At 39.7% G+C, this 17,774-nt stretch overlaps 1 protein-coding gene across 2 annotated transcripts in view; it reads left to right on the plus strand.

Annotated features, from left to right (window-relative positions):
- Window positions 1–17,774, plus strand: part of BRINP1 (BMP/retinoic acid inducible neural specific 1) — a 140,158-nt gene that overhangs the window by 110,864 nt on the left and 11,520 nt on the right. The window contains exon 6 of one of the 2 annotated variants that reach the window (XM_072125577.1): window positions 7,360–7,596. The exons of the other annotated variant lie outside the window; for it this stretch is intronic. Coding sequence (XP_071981678.1) covers window positions 7,360–7,596 — 237 coding nt within the window. The remainder of the gene's footprint in view (window positions 1–7,359; window positions 7,597–17,774) is intronic. 2 annotated transcript variants of the gene reach the window in all.

A 17,774-nucleotide genomic window follows, 5' to 3' on the forward strand; every position in this document is an offset into this window, starting at 1 on the left:
GTGGATGCTGTGGAGGATCGTGGAGGCGACGATGGGGTTTTTGTGGCAGGGTCCTGGGCAGGGGGCTGACTATCAGCTGACACAGGGGAAGGAGCAGTGGTGTGCACGGCCGGAGGTGAACGGGCTTGTTGCCACTGAGTGGGGTGTTTAGCATTCATATGCCTGCACATACTAGTGGTAGTTAAGCTAGTAGTGGTGGAACCCCTGCTGATCCTGGTTTGGCAAATGTTGCACACCACAGTCCGTCGGTCATCCGGTGTTTCCTTAAAGAACCTCCAGACTTCTGAAAATCTAGCCCTCGCCGCAAGAGCCCTCGCCACGGGAGCTTCACTAGTTGACACATTTGGCGCTGATGCACCAGCTCTGGCCCTGCCTCTCCGTCTGGCCCCACCACTGCCTCTTCCAACCTGTTCTGGTCGAGGACTCTCCTCCGTCTCAGAAGCACTGTGTTCACCCGGCCTATCAACCCAGCTTGGGTCTGTCATCTCATCATCCTCCGATCCCTCAGTCTGCTCCCCCCTCGGACTCCCTGCCCTGACAACAACTTCCCCACTGTCTGACAACCGTGTCTCCTCATCGTCGGACACCTCTTTATACACTTCTTCCACTACGTCAAGAAGGTCATCATCACCCACAGACTGTGACTGGTGGAAAACCTGGGCATCGGAAAATTGCTCAGCAGCAACCGGACAAGTGGTTTGTGAGTGTGGGAAGGGTCCAGAAAACAGTTCCTCAGAGTATGCCGGTTCAAATGCCAAATTTTCCTGGGAGGGGGCAGACTGGGGGGGAGGAGGCTGAGGTGCAGGAGCTGGAGGAGTGGCGATTTCGGTGACATGGGTGAACTGCGTGGAAGACTGACTGGTGGACAAATTGCTCGAAGCATTGTCGGCAATCCACGACATCACCTGTTCGCACTGTTCTGGCCTCAACAGTGCTCTACCACGAGTCCCAGTAACTTCAGACATGAACCTAGGGAGTGTAGCTCTGCGGCGTTCCCCTGCTCCCTCATAAGCAGGTGGTGTCTCACCCCGGCCAGGACCACGGCCTCTGACCCCTGCAGTAGTTGGACGCCCACGTCCCCGCCCTCGTCCTCTACCCCTAGCCCTCGGGTTAAACATTTTTAAAATGAGAGTTATAACTTTAATTTTTTTTAAACTCTTTTTTGTGTTTTTTGTTTTTTTTTGTGTTTTTGAGTTTTTAAAACCAAACGATGCTATCCTATTGCTATGGCTATTTTCTAGCCAAGTATGAAAGCACACTACTATGCCAGATGAGATGACGCTGAGTTATTAAAAAAATAAACGTAAAATAAAAAAGGAAATGGCAGACTGTGCCTAATTGAAATCCAACCCCTAATAAATTTTCCCACTTCGGTCTTTGCGATGGATATGTGCGTCACTAAGCGCAAAACACAGTGGTCGCAAGTCTCACTACAAATTGCTCACAATTTGCTAGTAGATGCACTGCAGCAAGTACAGCCACCAGCAGATCAACCAGAAATCAAATATATATAACGCTACTGTAGGCTTAAGTAAGCCGTTTGGATTCTCCTATGGCTATTTTCTAGCCAAGTATGAAAACGAGTTATTAAACAAAATAAACGTAAAATAAAAAAGGAAATGGCAGACTGTGCCTAATTGAAATCCAACCCCTAATAAATTTTCCCACTTCGGTCTTTGCAATGGATATGTGCGTCACTAAGCGCAAAACACAGCGGTCGCAAGTCTCACTACAAATTGCTCACAATTTGCTAGTAGATGCACTGCAGCAAGTACAGCCACCAGCAGATCAACCAGAAATCAAATATATATAACGCTACTGTAGGCGTAAGTAAGCCGTTTGGATTCTCCTATGGCTATTTTCTAGCCAAGTATGAAAGCACACTACTATGCCAGATGAGATGACGCTGAGTTATTTAACAAAATAAACGTAAAATAAAAAAGGAAATGGCAGACTGTGCCTAATTGAAATTCAACTCCTAATAAATTTTCCCACTTCGGTCTTTGCGATGGATATGTGCGTCACTAAGCGCAAAACACAGCGGTCGCAAGTCTCACTACAAATTGCTCACAATTTGCTAGTAGATGCACTGCAGCAAGTACAGCCACCAGCAGATCAACCAGAAATCAAATATATATAACGCTACTGTAGGCGTAAGTAAGCCGTTTGGATTCTCCTATGGCTATTTTCTAGCCAAGTATCAAAGCACACTACTATGCAAGATGAGATGACACTGAGTTGTTAAAAAAATAAACGTAAAATAAAAAGTAAATGGCAGACTGTGCCTAATTGAAATCAAACCCCTAATAAATTTTCCCACTTTGGTGTTTGAGGTGGATATGTGTGTCACTAAGAGCTAAACACAACGGTAGCAAGTCCCCCTGCAAATTCCTCACAATATGGTACTAGCTGCAAATAAAAAAAAAAAGTATAACGTTATTGTAGCCCTAAGAAGGGCTGTTGGGTTCTTGGAGAATCACTCCTGCCTAACAGTAAGCTAATAGAACACCCTAACGCTTTCCCTGACCAGCAGCAGCTCTCTCCCTAGCGGCATCCAGACACAGAATGATCCGAGCAGCGCGGGCAGCGGCTAGTCTATCCCAGGGTCACCTGATCTGGCCAGCCAACCACTGCTATCGACGTGTAAGGGTACCACGTCATGCTGGGTGGAGTGCAGAGTCTCCTGGCTTGTGATTGGCTCTGTTTCTGGCCGCCAAAAAGCAAAACGGCGGGAGCTGCCATTTTCTCGAGCGGGCGAAGTATTCGTCCGAGCAACGAGCAGTTTCGAGTACGCTAATGCTCGACCGAGCATCAAGCTCGGACGAGCATGTTCGCTCATCTCTAGTGGGAACCCTTGTCTGGGTAATTCTAATGGTGACACCAGTGTATCTCCATAGCTTTATACATCTATAAAACATTATTCAGAATAATACACTTGAGCTCTAGGTCCTGGTGCTCACAGGATTGAGAATATCTCAAACCTCTAACTAAATGTGGCAGAACAAAACCTCAAAATAAACAGATTTATTTATTAAACTACATGAATAATATATAGTATTTCCAGTTCTTTGATGTTGCAAAATTTATCACTGGTTTAAAGGCAAATGTAGTTGTTTCATTTGCAGCCAGGCGTCTTGAATGCTTATGCAAAAACAAGTAATGAAGGTTAATACAAAAATTAACTGGTTTTTCTTGGTCAGCAAATGAAAAGGGTCAGAATAGAGTTAAAGGGGTATTCTCATTGGGACATTCATATTTTATTAAATTCATCTCCCATATATATATATATATATATATTTCTTCAACTGGATGATATTGAAAAAAATATGAACCTGTGTGAGGATGATTTCCAATAACTTAGAAATAAATACAGCTGTCCTTGGATACAACCCCTGCTGCTGGAGTATATTTTACAAAGGAACAAATTATTTGTTGCATATAAAATGGGCAAAAATTAAAGCATATCCCACAGCCATCCAGTGGTAATGAATGTTAAATCCAGGTGAGTGGTCATGCCTCATTAGTGCATGTGTGGCCATTGCTGGAAGAGCATGGTGGTGGTCGTTTCCAAGGGACAACATGGCTACATGTATAGGAAATTATCATCACACAAGTAAGTTTTTTGAAATAACATGCATTTGAAGTAATATATATATATAAAGCAGATTCATTAAATTAAATGTGAATGTCCAGGTGACAATACCCCTTTACAGTAAGAAAAAAAACCTAATTAAATGAGATTCATCTTAGTTGTTCCTTGCAATTCCCATTCTACCTCCTCCATGTCACAGCTGATGCATGCTCAGTAATCATTTCCTATTTGATCAGAAGATCCATAAGGTATAGGCCATCAGGAACATTCAAAGTCCAGGAAAGTCCTGGAATGGGATTGGTGAGGGTTCAGTGATTTCTAATGTCTCTTATGCAATGTCTAATCCGTGTAATAGTCTGCCTCAAAGCTGGTCACAGTAGGGACAGCAGAGCTTTAAAAAGGGTCTTAATTGCTTACAAACTTCATTTTCTGGAGATAGGAACTATGCATGTTTTAGCTAAAACAGTGTGGGCACAAGTTAGTATGAAAAAAGTAGTGAAAATCAGATGACAGTTTCCCTTTAATTAAAAGCAGTGCTCTGTGACATTACATAATGAGAAAAAGCCAAGGTCTCTAGTATTTATGACATATCCACAAACCGTAAATACATGACATATACGTGCCCCACCGAGGAAAATGGCATCTTTTCTTGAAAACACATCTTTTCTTGGGCCGCACATGCACAACTATTCTCTACCCAGCTCTTTTGGAGCACCCTAAATAGTTCACTCTACAGTTTAGCAATGTTGGTGCTCCCATAGACTTGAATGGAGAGTGGCTGCGTATAGTGTGACTGAGTTAAGGGGGTGAGCTAACTGTTGTTTTCAAGAGGGTTTATCTACATATATTGTGTACATATGACATTATGTCCCCTGTAGTTGATTCTGTGAGAATTTTTGGGACTGGAGGAGTACCAGCTGTCAACCCCCATCAATCTAGCAGTTATCTATGTAGTGCATAGGTGATAGCTTGATATGACTTCAGAATTTCCACACTACAGGCGGTCCCCTACTTAAGGACACCCGACTTACAGACAACCCATAGTTACAGACAGTCCCCTCTGACCTCTGGTGAAGCTCTCTGGATGCTTTACTATAGTCCCAGATTGCAATAATCAGCTGTAAAGTGTCTGTAATGAAGCTTTATTGATAATCCTTGGTCCCATTACAGCAAAAAATGTTTAAACTCCAATTGTCACTGGGGCCAATTTTTTTTTTATCTTGATCTACAATTATAAAATATACAGTTTCGACTTGCATACAAATTCAACTTAAGAACAAACCTCCAGACCCTATCTTGTACGTAACCCGGGGACTGCCTGTATACCAATAAAAGTTTCTATTATCGACAATTACTGACATGATAAAAAAATAATCTGTGGTTTATACAAATGTATTAGATAATATAGAATAACAATTCTTTCTATACCAAGAAGAAAATAAATCCAGAAAATTGAAGCTCAAAAAAGGACCAAATATCATTTTAGTTTTTCCGATATGAAACATTAGTAATCACATTTGGGAACTGGGGAACTCAAGGACATTGCTAACATAAATTCTGCAAAATAAAGGAGTAAATGGTGGAATAAAAGCCTGAAAGCTCCTATAGACAATATAAGCTAGGTGGGTTAGTGTCAAACCCATGAAGGGCCAGGGATAAGATACTGAAAAACATTCCAAAAAAATATCATGACCCTGAGTATGAGAGCTGCTATTCACTCTTAGCCATTAAAAAGCTATGAGGAAAATGGCAGATATATTTCTACATATTATTCATTGTCACACAGATATTAGATTATGAATCATTCACAGTAACCATGGGAATCTAAAGTGCTAATCTTTTCTGTGGGTGAAAGAGGCTTCTCTATTATCACATAACAAAATTGTACTGCTTGAATACCACAAGTCTGATCAGTGGTCATTGCAAATGTGTTCTGTTCCCCGATTTTTTAAAAATGTTTTTAGCTGAATAAAATTTTGGTGACCCCTCTTCTCATCTTAGGCTACATTCACACTGCCTTATGGGGAAGGTATACATGGCCAACGTATATAGAGCCGATATACGCCCCCCCATAGACGACAATGGGCACACGGTGCCCTACGGGAGTGGTACGTTGCAGCACACGTGCGGTACCGTATTGCTCCGTACCCCGTGAAAAGAGAGGACATGTCCTATCTTTTCACGGCATATGGCGCCGTGCGCAATATATCCCTATGGAGAGCGGCGGAGGTGAGCAGCGCAACGGCAATGTGAATCCAGCCTAAGGATTATATTTATTTATTACTCTAAATATGAGCAAATGTCCTATCATCAGACACCTTTTGGACTCTTTCAATGAATTGACCAGGTCAACTTCCGCTATCTCACTGCTCTTACAGTAAAGAATCCCATCTATATTGGTATAGAAATATATATACATAAAAGCAGGAAAATTATATATTTTTATATCTATGTCCCATTAGGTATAGAAATGTGTGGGATCTCACTTGTTAGGTTGTGAAAAAGCCACAACCAACTTTTTCCGCTTTTTTCATATCTTTTAACCATGAGGCAGCCTTGGTTTGCCCAATACCGGAGACCAGAGGGCATAATTTTATATCCAAGAAGAGATTTGCACTGTGAGTTGCTCAAAAAAATATCAATTTGCGCTCAAATGTGCAAAAAATCTTTGGGTCTTTATTTATATATTTATATATCTATATTTATGATTTTATTTATTAATTAAAGGTATGTATACACATATGTTTAAAAGCATGCTAAAGCATGCTGAGTGCTATGCGTGAGCAATGAGACGAGTTTGGATACTCGGACCAGGCTCCTCATAAGTCAATGGCATGTAGTCTGTCCAGTGGTCCATTTAAAGTTCATTAGGCGTGAAACACTACACACATATGAAAATTATTATATAATATAATAATATATATTCATAAATAACTATTTATATGTCCCAGTTGAGACATATTTTCAACAGTTGAGACCAGTTGAGACTTATTTGTCCCAGTTGAGACCATTTTAACTTATTCATCCCAGTTGAGACATATTTGTCTCAGTTGAGACCATTTGAGACTTATTTGTCCCAGTTGAGACCTCTCTGTTACATTTGTGACCGGTTGAGACTTATTTGTCCCAGTTGAGACCATTTGAGACTTATTTCTCCCAGTTGAGACCATTTGAGACTTATTTTTCCCAGTCTGAACTGAGACAAATAAGTTTCACAGAGCAGTTAATGAAGCCAGACAAAGTGGTGATAGGTCACCCCTGTTGTGTCAAAAACCCATTAAGAGCAGACTTTACTCCTTAAGACTTTTTTCCACACATTTTCAATATTTTGCTGTGTATCCATTTTGTGTATATTATGTTGATGCTATACATATATACGAAGAATGCTATGTAACACTTTCTACCTTACGATTTTATCTTGGTACAAGCATTCTGGCCACCCATTTCTCCATTCTGATTAAACTTCCAGTCCAACACCTTTCACAATTTGATAATAGCCACTTTCATCTCTTCCCACTTGGAATGTAGAGCTTGGATTCATGAGTCTTTCTTGGTAATTGAGAGATTTTCTTATATTACTGCATTATGCAGTTGATAAATAGGTAAGACTTGCAGTATCATGCTGTTATCACACTGTGAAAGGGGGGCAAAGTCTGCAGGTATGTGAATCTGTAAGCACTGCTATAATATTCTGTTTGTGTATTTGCCATCTATTCCTCCCGACACCTTTCTTTGTTTAATTTCCTCTATCATATCATTGTCTTCAGGTCTGCAGATCATTATGCCTCAGTACTTACAGGAGAAGTTTGTTCAGGCTGCATTGAGTTATATCATGTGTAATGGGGAAGGCGAATATTTGTGCAGGAACAGTCAGTGCTCCTGCTTGTGCTCTGAATCCTTCCCTCAGTGTAACTGTCCCTTCACTGACATCCAGATCATGGAGAACACGTTGAGTTACCAGGGCAAGGCCTGGGCACAGGCATACAAAGATTTTGAAAGCTCAGGTGAGGATTCATATTACTCATTTCATAAGAAATGTAATGTTATGTGTTTTTCTTGTTATTGTCTTTTTGATTGTTTATTATGTCCTGCTAATGTCCTGCCGTTGTCGGGCCTTTTTCTTCTTATGGTCATAATTTTGCCATGTTTTATGTGCCATGTTTATCATAAGTAGAGATAAGAGGACCCAAAGTTTCCCTTCTGGTTTGAGTGTGCCTTGTGCCTTGTGAACCATATTCCGAACAGCAAATCTTGCAAATTAACACCCCTAGGAACAGCTATGATTGGCCTAAGTTGTCCCCTTAGCCTAGTCTAAGCGTAGTCTCGTAGCAAGGGGTGCCAATTTAGCCGGATTTGCTGTGCGGCAGAGCAGGGCACACTCGGACCCCGAACCACAATGGAAACTTTGGGTCCGATCATCTGTAATCATAAGGTTTCCATATTACCCGTTACCATTGAATTTGCTTTTATATGTTTTTGTCTTGACTGTTGATATGCCTACATGTTATTCTTACAATTTTACCATATTATTGTGCCACATGGACTGGTCATATCCAATTGAATATGAAGTAACATGTACTATATGTGAATGCAGTGCAGTAGCTACAGATTTGTGCTAGCTTATGTTTAATTTTTTACAGATTTTTTACCTTTATGCTTTATTATTTTGATACTTATATATTGACATTGCTTGATCGCATAGCCAGTGTCTTATTTTAAGTTCTGGAAGCTTATGACTGATTGGATTCAATATTGTTAGGGATAATTTTTACTACAATGTGTTGGCAATAACCTTGACTAAGTCATTGTTTCTACATTTGTTTTTATTGCAATATTGTATGGTTAAAGCAGACAATCTAATTGTCTTTCAAAGAATGAAATTATAGCATTGTATTAACAAAAGCCACTGGAGGGGAGGGGAGAAATTGAACCAATTCTGAAGTCTCAGTTTAGTTTTTCCAAGGTAACCTGGATTTTACAGTCAGGATTTAGATTTATCTATGTAGGAATTTGTCTAATTCCAAAAAGTCAAGGACCTGCGGTTCCTAATTTTATCGCAAGGAACTTTTTTCATTAAAGTTCTTCTTTTTACCGCACAAATTTTGTGAAGTTCCGGTATCTTTAAGTCATAACATTAATGAAATCAAATAATCCATAATAATTTCAATTCATACAATAAGGAACAGCCTTTAATTTTTGCTAATTTCCCCAGTTATCCTTTCCCCGAATCTGTCCTCTGCTGGACCATTGGATCCAAATATTATATTACAGAGTTTAAAGGGGGTTGACCTGGATTAGAAAATAAGATTTATAACACACGCCAACACTGAGGTGGCATCAACAGCCACACTCCTGCTACAGCAGCAGTTGCAGGCTATAGCAGGCAACATGACGTCAATGATAGCCTCTGTATGCATACAGAGACGATCAGTAACGTGTGATGCTGCGGCTGAGCCGAATGATAAGGGGGAGTGTGTGTACTTTATTATTTATCAGACACACCCCCTCCAAATCCCCACCCCCACCCCAGGAAGTGGACAGGGAAAGGACACAGGAAGAGACACAGAGCTGTCAATCAAATCAATGGTTCACTGGCAGCCTGGAGAAAACACGACTCTTCTATAGTCATTTGCATATCCGAAAATGGCTGTAAATAAGGTACCATGCCTCAGTGACAAATAATTTTAGCTGATATGGGGAGGAGAATCAACCCTTTAACCAGTATTACTGGTGTGAGGGTTAAATTTCTGGTGGCAGGTCTTCCTTAAGCCAATTTAACCTGTTAGATGCCATTATTTTTTAGTCTATGTATTTCTGTAATGAATGATATTTAATAAAGCATTTAAAAAGAAAGGAAAAGGAGAAAAGAGGAGGAAAAAAAAAACTTTTTAGTCTGCATATCACCACCTTTTGTGTTGCATATTTATGCAAATATCATGCATGTTTTATTGAATGTAATTTTTTGGCAATAAAGATATATATTTTACTGTTAAAAAAAAAACCCTGTTAGATGCCATTATAATTACAATTTTGAAAGTAACCCTGTCTCTGAGGTCCAATTAGCAGTTTGCCATTGAAATAGAGGAGCAGTAGCTGGTTAGCAATGTCAAATATAAATTCTTAATCAATCATTATTAATTAATAATTAATCAATAATAATTATTTTCAACATAGGTAATGTCTCATCTGAGACTCTCTATCTTCTACCTACATCCGGTCTGTAGCAAACTTAATGATAGCTTTCATAGCTTTTTCTTGTTTTTCGGCCAGGCATATATTGGAGCTTTGTAACTTGCAAGACTTAGCACACAATACCCTTATAGAAACATGATTACTAGTTTTCCCTTGTGTGAATTTCAGTTGGACTCTAACATGGTATAATCTACTAGCTCAATTTGTAATTTACATTCCTGGTTCCCAGTATGCAGTGCTTGCCAATTTAAATTCTAGGTTGCAATATCCAGTCCATTCGAAAAAGCATTTTCTGGTCCTCCTACTCTACTTGCGGGAGGTGTAAGGCTTTTTCTGGATGCCATCCATGTTTCAGGAGACACAATTAGTCCTTACTTGTGCATTGCTAGATGGATTGTACCTTCTGGCTTACATCCATAGATCAGGTACATTATTAGATATTCAATAATACTGTATGTTACTTTCTGTGTAAGTCTTAACTCATAGTGTTGGTAACATTTTTTGGATTTTTTTTTTTACATTGTAATCTTTTAAACAGACAAAAAACCTTAAAGGAAGCCTGTCCATTAAACTAAGCCAAACAAACTAAACATATCTTTCAAATCTGCTTTTATACAGTAGAACAACTATCCCTATATTATTCCTCCTCAAGCCTATAAAGTTCCACAGTCCATTTGTAAAGTTGACTCACCATCTATGTGTATGCATGTACTTCTAGGTCATCCGCACCTTTAGCAGAATGCTTTCTCTTCAGCTGCGTCATCTCTTCTACCTCATTCCCCCTCCCTCAGGAATGAGAGAGATGCTGGCTGTGTGTGACATACTGAAGAGGAATCAGCTCCATATTCCCTCTCCCTCAGGAATTATGTTTAGTGAGTCACACACAGCCAGCATCTCTCTCATTCCTGAGGGAGGAGAGAATGAGCTAGAGGAGCTGCTGAGCTGGAAGAACTGAATATACCGGACTTTCAAAGGAAAGACGACAATCAGACTCACATGGGGTTATTTGCAAAGCTGGTGAGTCAAATTAATGAACGGACTGTGGAACTTTACAGACATGGGGAGGAACAATATAAGGATAGTTGTACTACAGTATAAAAGCAGATTTAAAATACTATTTAAAATATTTTAAATACTAGTTTTACAACATTAGTGGAAATCCATACTGCCCCAATTTTACGAATTACAAACTCATGGTATAGCATAGAGTTCTACAAAATGGATATTGTAAACGAGACTATGATTATTCACTGAAACAGATATTATGGAAGCTAAGTTCTCCTTTGAAATTAGTTATTATATAGTATATACAGTGGTGGCCAAAAGTATTGGCTCTCTGCAATTCTGTCAGATAATACTTGTTTACTTCCAGAAAATGATTGCATTCACAAATTCTTTGGTATTAATATCTTCATTTATTTTGCTTGCAATGAAAAAACACAAAAGAGAATGAAAAAAAGTCAAATCATTGATAATTTTACACAAAACTCTAAAAAAGGGCTGGACGAAAATATTGGAACCCATTAGCCTAATACCCGGTAGCACAACCTTTAGACAAAATAACTGCGAACAACCACTTTCGGTAACCATCATTGAGTTTCTTACAATGCTCTGCTGGAATTTTAGACCATTCTTCTTTGGCAAACTGCTCCAGGTCCCTGAGATTTGAAGGCACCTTCTCCAAGCTGTCATTGTGAGATCTCTCCACAGGTGTTCTATGGGATTCAGGTCTGGACTCATTTCTGGCCATTTTAGAAGTCTCCAGTGCTTTCTCTCAAGCCATTTTCTAGTGCTTTTTGAAGTGTGTTTTGGGTCATTGTCCTGTTGAAAGACCCATGACCTCTGAGGGAGACCCAGCTTTCTCACACTGGGCACTACATTATGCTGCAAAATTTGTTGGTAGTCTTCAGACTTCATAATGCCATGCACACAGTCAAGCAGTCCAGTACCAGAGGCAGCAAAGCAACCCAAAAACATCAGGGAACCTCCGCCATGTTTGACTGTAGGGACTTTTCTTTGAAGGCCTCTTTTTTTCCTGTAAACCCTATGTTGATGCCTTTCCCAAAAAGCTCTCTTTTTGTCTCATCTGACCAGAGAACATTCTCCCTAATCATTTTAGGCTATCTCAGGTAAGTTTTGGCAAAATAAAGCCTGGCTTTTTTATGTTTCTGTGTAAGAAGTGGGGTCGCCCTGGGTATCCTACCATATAGTCCCTTTTCATTCAGACGTGGACAAATAGACGGGTTGACACTGTTGTACCCTCGGACTGCAGGGAAGCTTGAACTTGTTTGGAGGTTAGTCGAGGTTCTTCATCCACCATCAACACAATCTTACATTGAAATCTTTCGTCAATTTTTCTTTTCCCTCCACATCTAGGGAGGTTAGCCACAGTGTCATGGGCTTTACATTTCTTGACACTGTGCATGGTAGACACAGGAATATTCAGGTCTTTGGAGATGGACTTGTAGCCTTGAGATTGCTCATGCTTCCTCACAATTTTGATTCTCAAGTCCTCAGACAGTTCTGTGGTCTTCTTTCGTTTCGCCATGGTCAATGTGGTGCACACAAGGACACAGGACAGTGGATGAGTCAACTTTAATTCTTTTCAACTGTCACAAAGTGTGATTTAGTTATTGACACCACCTGTTAGGTGCCACAGGTGAGTCACATGTGCTGTTAATTACACAAATTACAGAAGCATCACAGGATTTTTCAAACAGTGCCAATACTTTTGTCCACCCCCTTTTTATGTTTGGTGTGGAATTATATCCAATTTGTCTTTTTGACAATTCTTTTTGTGGTTTTCCATTGAAGACAAATTAAATGAAGATAATAGTACCAATGCATTTCTGTTTGCAATAATTTTTTGGAAAATACTGAGTATTATCTGACATAATTGCAGGAGTGGCCACCACTGTAGTTAAGTCCACCATGTCTATATTTAATAGTAATCTTCATCCTACTACAACTAATGGAATAATACAAGGCCTCCACATCAATAAATCCCATCTCCAAGTCATGATCTTTGACTGTATGTATGTCTCTGAATGTCTACTGTATGTCGGTGGTTACAGAACATATGCAAATTGTGTAATCTAACCTTACTTCTACTCTTCTTCATCTAATATCCAGTTCTTGCTTACCTGCTGAATGTAGGTTAGTGTGTTACCAAATGTATTGTGTGATGAATTAAAACTAGAACAACTTAAGCATATTTATAGGGTTATTTCTATCTAAGCCCTTTAAGGCTGAGATTAGAATTCCCCTGTGTATAAAGCAGTCAGAGGTGGTTGAGATTACAGAAAGTGCTGAGCTGACTGTGGTACACTGTTTCTGTAGCTCATGAAAGATAATTGGGAGTTTCGGAAGCAGCATAGCACAGCGGGTTACACTGTTTGTATAAGTCAGATTCTAAAGAAACAGCGCACCCGTAGCTTACTCATACAATGTTTCTGTAACTCCCATTAACTTACAGAAATTGTGTAGAAAAGCCAGCTTGCCTCTTATCAGTTCCAAATTTCTCAGTTGTCACCAAAGGAAAAAGTATTTTGCACTTGCTAAAGAGCTGACCTTATTTATCAAAACTGTCCAACAATAAAACGGCCTTTTGCCTAAAGCAACCATTCCATTTGCCAGAGCAATTTCAGCTCTAATGGTTATTGCTTCAGTGTTTTTTCATTTTTCTGTGTAGTAGTGAGACGGTTATGTTTGTCAAATAATAATAAATATTAAACAGTTATATTATATTTTCTGAACATTGATCTTCATCATCTAAGAAGGAGGATCCGGGTTCTTAGTAAATCCGATAGCGATCACCACTAGGTCAGAGCAATTTGCTGGAGTTTTCAGCTATAGTCTACACTGGTAAATACTGTTGTCATGTACAGGGATTCTTTAAAGTAAAATTCAAATTTATTACCACTAACTATTACGATTAACAAACTGGACAAGTTCAAGAGGCTGGATGCCATGAAAAATATCTCATTTTCTATGTTCATCCAGGGATTGACTGTGGTCTACTTGTCATCAGCTTTTTTTTTTTTTATGGATCAATAGTGTTTCTTTATTAGTGATGGACAGACCTGTTAAAATTCAGACTCTGTTTGGGACCAATAACCAATAACACACGCGAGTGGTGTCGGGAAAGTCACCAGTGGTATTTAAATTACTTCAGTCGGAAACATGCTGATGTCATCACGGGGGTAAATGGCTGGGTAGGTTGAGCAAAGGCCAGACCTTCTTACGAACACACTTTGCAGTTTGGGTCCAGTCAACACTAGTATGTATTCAACATTATACTAGGAAAACCTGAGTTTTAGAGCCTCTAACATTCTGGGATTAGTATTTAAATTCATAACCTGTCACTGCAGCTCATATGTGGCCCTCACAGCAAGCAGTGACATGTCCAAGCAATGATTCAGAAGGCATCTGAAGCAGATACAAATAATTGGAGGAACAAACTACTGTATATACTAGAGCAGTGATGGCGAACCTTTTAGCGGCCAAGTGCCCAAACTGCAACCCAAAACCCCCCTTATTTACTGTGAGGTGCCAAACAAAAATGAAGGCAGTAACTTATTGCTCCCTTTTCAACAACTTTCAATCATATTAGTCTCCCGAGGACAGCATCATTTTAGCTTCTTTCCAGTGTCCCACTGTACACAAAGAAAATTGTGGGGCCAGTAGGAGGCCCACCCAAGATAATTCGGCCCTGTCTACTCATTCTCCCTCTTCCTACAGTCCCAAGTAGCGAGGTAAGTATCAAAATATGACTGAAAGCAGCATCTTTAAAGTTGCTTGGAACTGCGGGAAGGTTCTTTGAGTCCTGTCTGGTGCGCTGGGTGCCTACAGAAAGGGCTCTGAGTGCCGCCTCTGGCACCCGTGCCATAGGTTCGCCACCACTGTACTAGAGTATAAGTAGTCCCAAATATAAGCCAAGGTACCTAATTTTACCCCCAAAAACTGTGAAAACCTATTGACCTATAAGCCTAGGGTGGGAAATGCATTGGTCACAGCCTCCACCCAGTATATAGCTAGTCAGTCCCCTGCCCCCCAATATATAGCTAGCCAGCCCCCTGGCTCCAGTACAGGCAGTCCCCGGGTTACATACAAGATAGGGTCTGGAGGTTTGTTCTTAAGTTGAATTTGTATGTAAGTCGAAACTGTATATTTTATAATTGAAGTTCTAGACAATTTTTTTTCTTTTGCCCCAGTGACAATTGGAGTTTCAAAATTTTTGCTGTAATTGGACCAAGAATTATCAATAAAGCTTCATTACAGACACCTTACAGCTGATCATTGCAGTCTGGAACTATGGTAAAGCATTTAGAGAGCTTCACCAGAGATCACAGTGGGCAGAGGGGTCCGTCTGTAACTATGGGTTGTCTGTAAGTCGGGTGTCCTTAAGTAGGGGACCACCTGTATATAGCTAGGCAGCTCCCTGCCCCAAGTTTATAGCTAGCCAGCCCCTAGCACACTATGACATCAGTCGCTTTCTGACATCAAGTGTGTACACCGGTAGCGACAAGTCCCACGTTGGCCACACACATTATGATTATTGTGCGTATGGAACTGCCGCTCCCGGAAGCAAGAAGATGACCTGCAGGGAGCACCAGAGGGGTATTGAGGGTTTTTTTTGAGAATTTTTTTTATAGACTCAAGTATATGCTGAGTTTGAGGTATTCAGAACATTTTTTTTGTGCTAAAAACCTTGGCTTATACTCGAAAATATACAGTAATTCAAAAAGATGACATACATGTTGAACAATTCCAGTAGTATATTGCAAAGGTTACACCTAGTGTTTGCTAGTATTTAGCAGCTGAATCCCTGGAAAATGTCAATAAAAAGGGCAGATGTTCATAGTAATAAAGTAAGCTCTTGTCCAATTTTCAAAGGTCATATGCGATAGCAATAGGGAGGACAAAGTCAGACATCCCAAACGTATTTAGAATAGGATAATTTTTGAACTTTGAGATGTTGTATTTAAAATAATTGAAATGAAATTTTTTACATAAAGTAACTGTTAGATGTCTTTTTTGTAGAAGTAGATAGATGCCGTGTTTAAGAGCTGTTTTATTCTTGTACAGAAATGAAGCTTTAGGTAAGTTGTCACATTCCCTGTCAGATTCCCTTATTTTCTTTTAGTAGCTGTTTTGCATGTGCAGATCACGCTTCTCCTTCCCCCCGTAAGCTGCTGTTGGTAACATACCCCCAAACTGTGCTTTGAGCTGAGCTTTGATTCGAAATGCGTTATAGGACTACATTTTATTATTTTATATTATGAAATACCTTTTTCTAATAAGTAGTGTAATCATTGATACTCCCCATTAAACACAAAGCTGATTCGAATAGTGCCCCACTTGTGCCACAAACACCCCCCTTTTTCTTTTTCCATTATACCTCAAAGATGGGGCTGGATATTTAACAGAATTGGCAGCCGGACAGCGCCAATTGGCTGTGCACTGGCCCTTTAAATCTTACAGAGCAGGTGAGCATGCACCATAGGATGTAGGGACGTGCGCTCCGAGCCTCGGGAGACGCCGCTGAACCTGGAGAGGTAAGTAAGGCAGAGGGGAACACTGAGGCACTTGGGTGCCCTTGCAACCCGAGACATGGCACCAATGACTGCTTCAATAGTACTACTACTAAAAATTAAAATGTTTGCAAGTATTAACCAATATAGAACCAGATGTGGACATGTATGATGATGGAAACAATGCAAGAGCATCAGAGCTCCTCCAAACTCTTGACTGGAGATGCTGAGAGTCAGACCCCATCTTTTAATATTAATGGCCTATCCCAAGGAAAAGTCGTCACTTGTAAGAAGCTCAATATCTCTTTAATCAGAGAAAATACATACAGAATAGTTGTTTACTATCAAAGGATTTTCTGTAGCATCAAAGAATTTTGTGAATATGTTTTCTAACACTTGCTGAAGCAGAAACGTGTTAAAATAAACTTAATTCTTGAAATAATAAAACCTATTTTAACACATGGCTTCCCCTAATTGTAACAAGGCTAAGACTGTTCTCTAACGGAAAAAAAACAAACAAGGCTCCAAAAATAATTTCTTTGTATTGCTCATTATCCTTATTGAATGAAATTTTTGACGTAAGTTGCGAACAGATTGCCGTTTTCTTTCCAGAGATTCTTGCACAGCATTAATTAGGTTTTAGAAACAATTGTATTTGTACAGAGGGAATTAGATCTGCCCTTAATGCAGTTTTTCATTTTTTAAATATCCCTCACTTATAAAATAATGCCTGATTTTTTTCAGATGCTAAAGATCCTCCAATTCATGAACACTTGATTAAGGAATGTGAAAACTTGACTAAAAAATGTTGTAAATGTTTAGTGAAATGCACAAGTACAGACAAGTAAACGGGCACTTATGTTTATAAAAAGTTGAGAAAATTCCATCTTGTTCAAATCTCATAAAAGAATTTTATGAGACGATCGGTGGTTTAGTGTCCCAAATCGCCCTTTACTTTTTCCCTCTGTGCCTCTGTTCAAAGCTGAATGAAGCCGGTGTACTACTCCCTGGCCGATGAAGCCGATGTGTACTGCTTCAACTTCATTGAATTACTGTGAAGCACCAGAGATGGGTCTGATGCGCCTCATTGGACCATCTCTAGGTAAGTATAAATGTTTATTTTGTTTTATATCATCCATGGAGACAGCTCAAACAGGGCGATTTGGGACACTTAGCCACCAATTTATAAGGACCAGTGGTTCAAATTACCTTGACAGGTCCTCTTCAAAGCTGCAGACCTTATTATCACTTTGAAGTCAGTGTCACTTTGCCATAAAACATGTACAGATGCAAGACTCTCACAACACAAATTTAGTACAATATAGCAACATCCTGCCACAACAGGTTTTAAAAGGTTAGTCACTTTTCATAGGAATTTGAACTGGAACTTAAAATTGAGTTGCCACACCTATGTCGCTGGCAGCATTTATATCAATGTGGTGGTCTGCTGCTATTAT

The sequence above is a fragment of the Engystomops pustulosus genome, chromosome 9 (genome assembly GCF_040894005.1).
Source record: "Engystomops pustulosus chromosome 9, aEngPut4.maternal, whole genome shotgun sequence".
Lineage (NCBI taxonomy): Eukaryota > Metazoa > Chordata > Amphibia > Anura > Leptodactylidae > Engystomops > Engystomops pustulosus.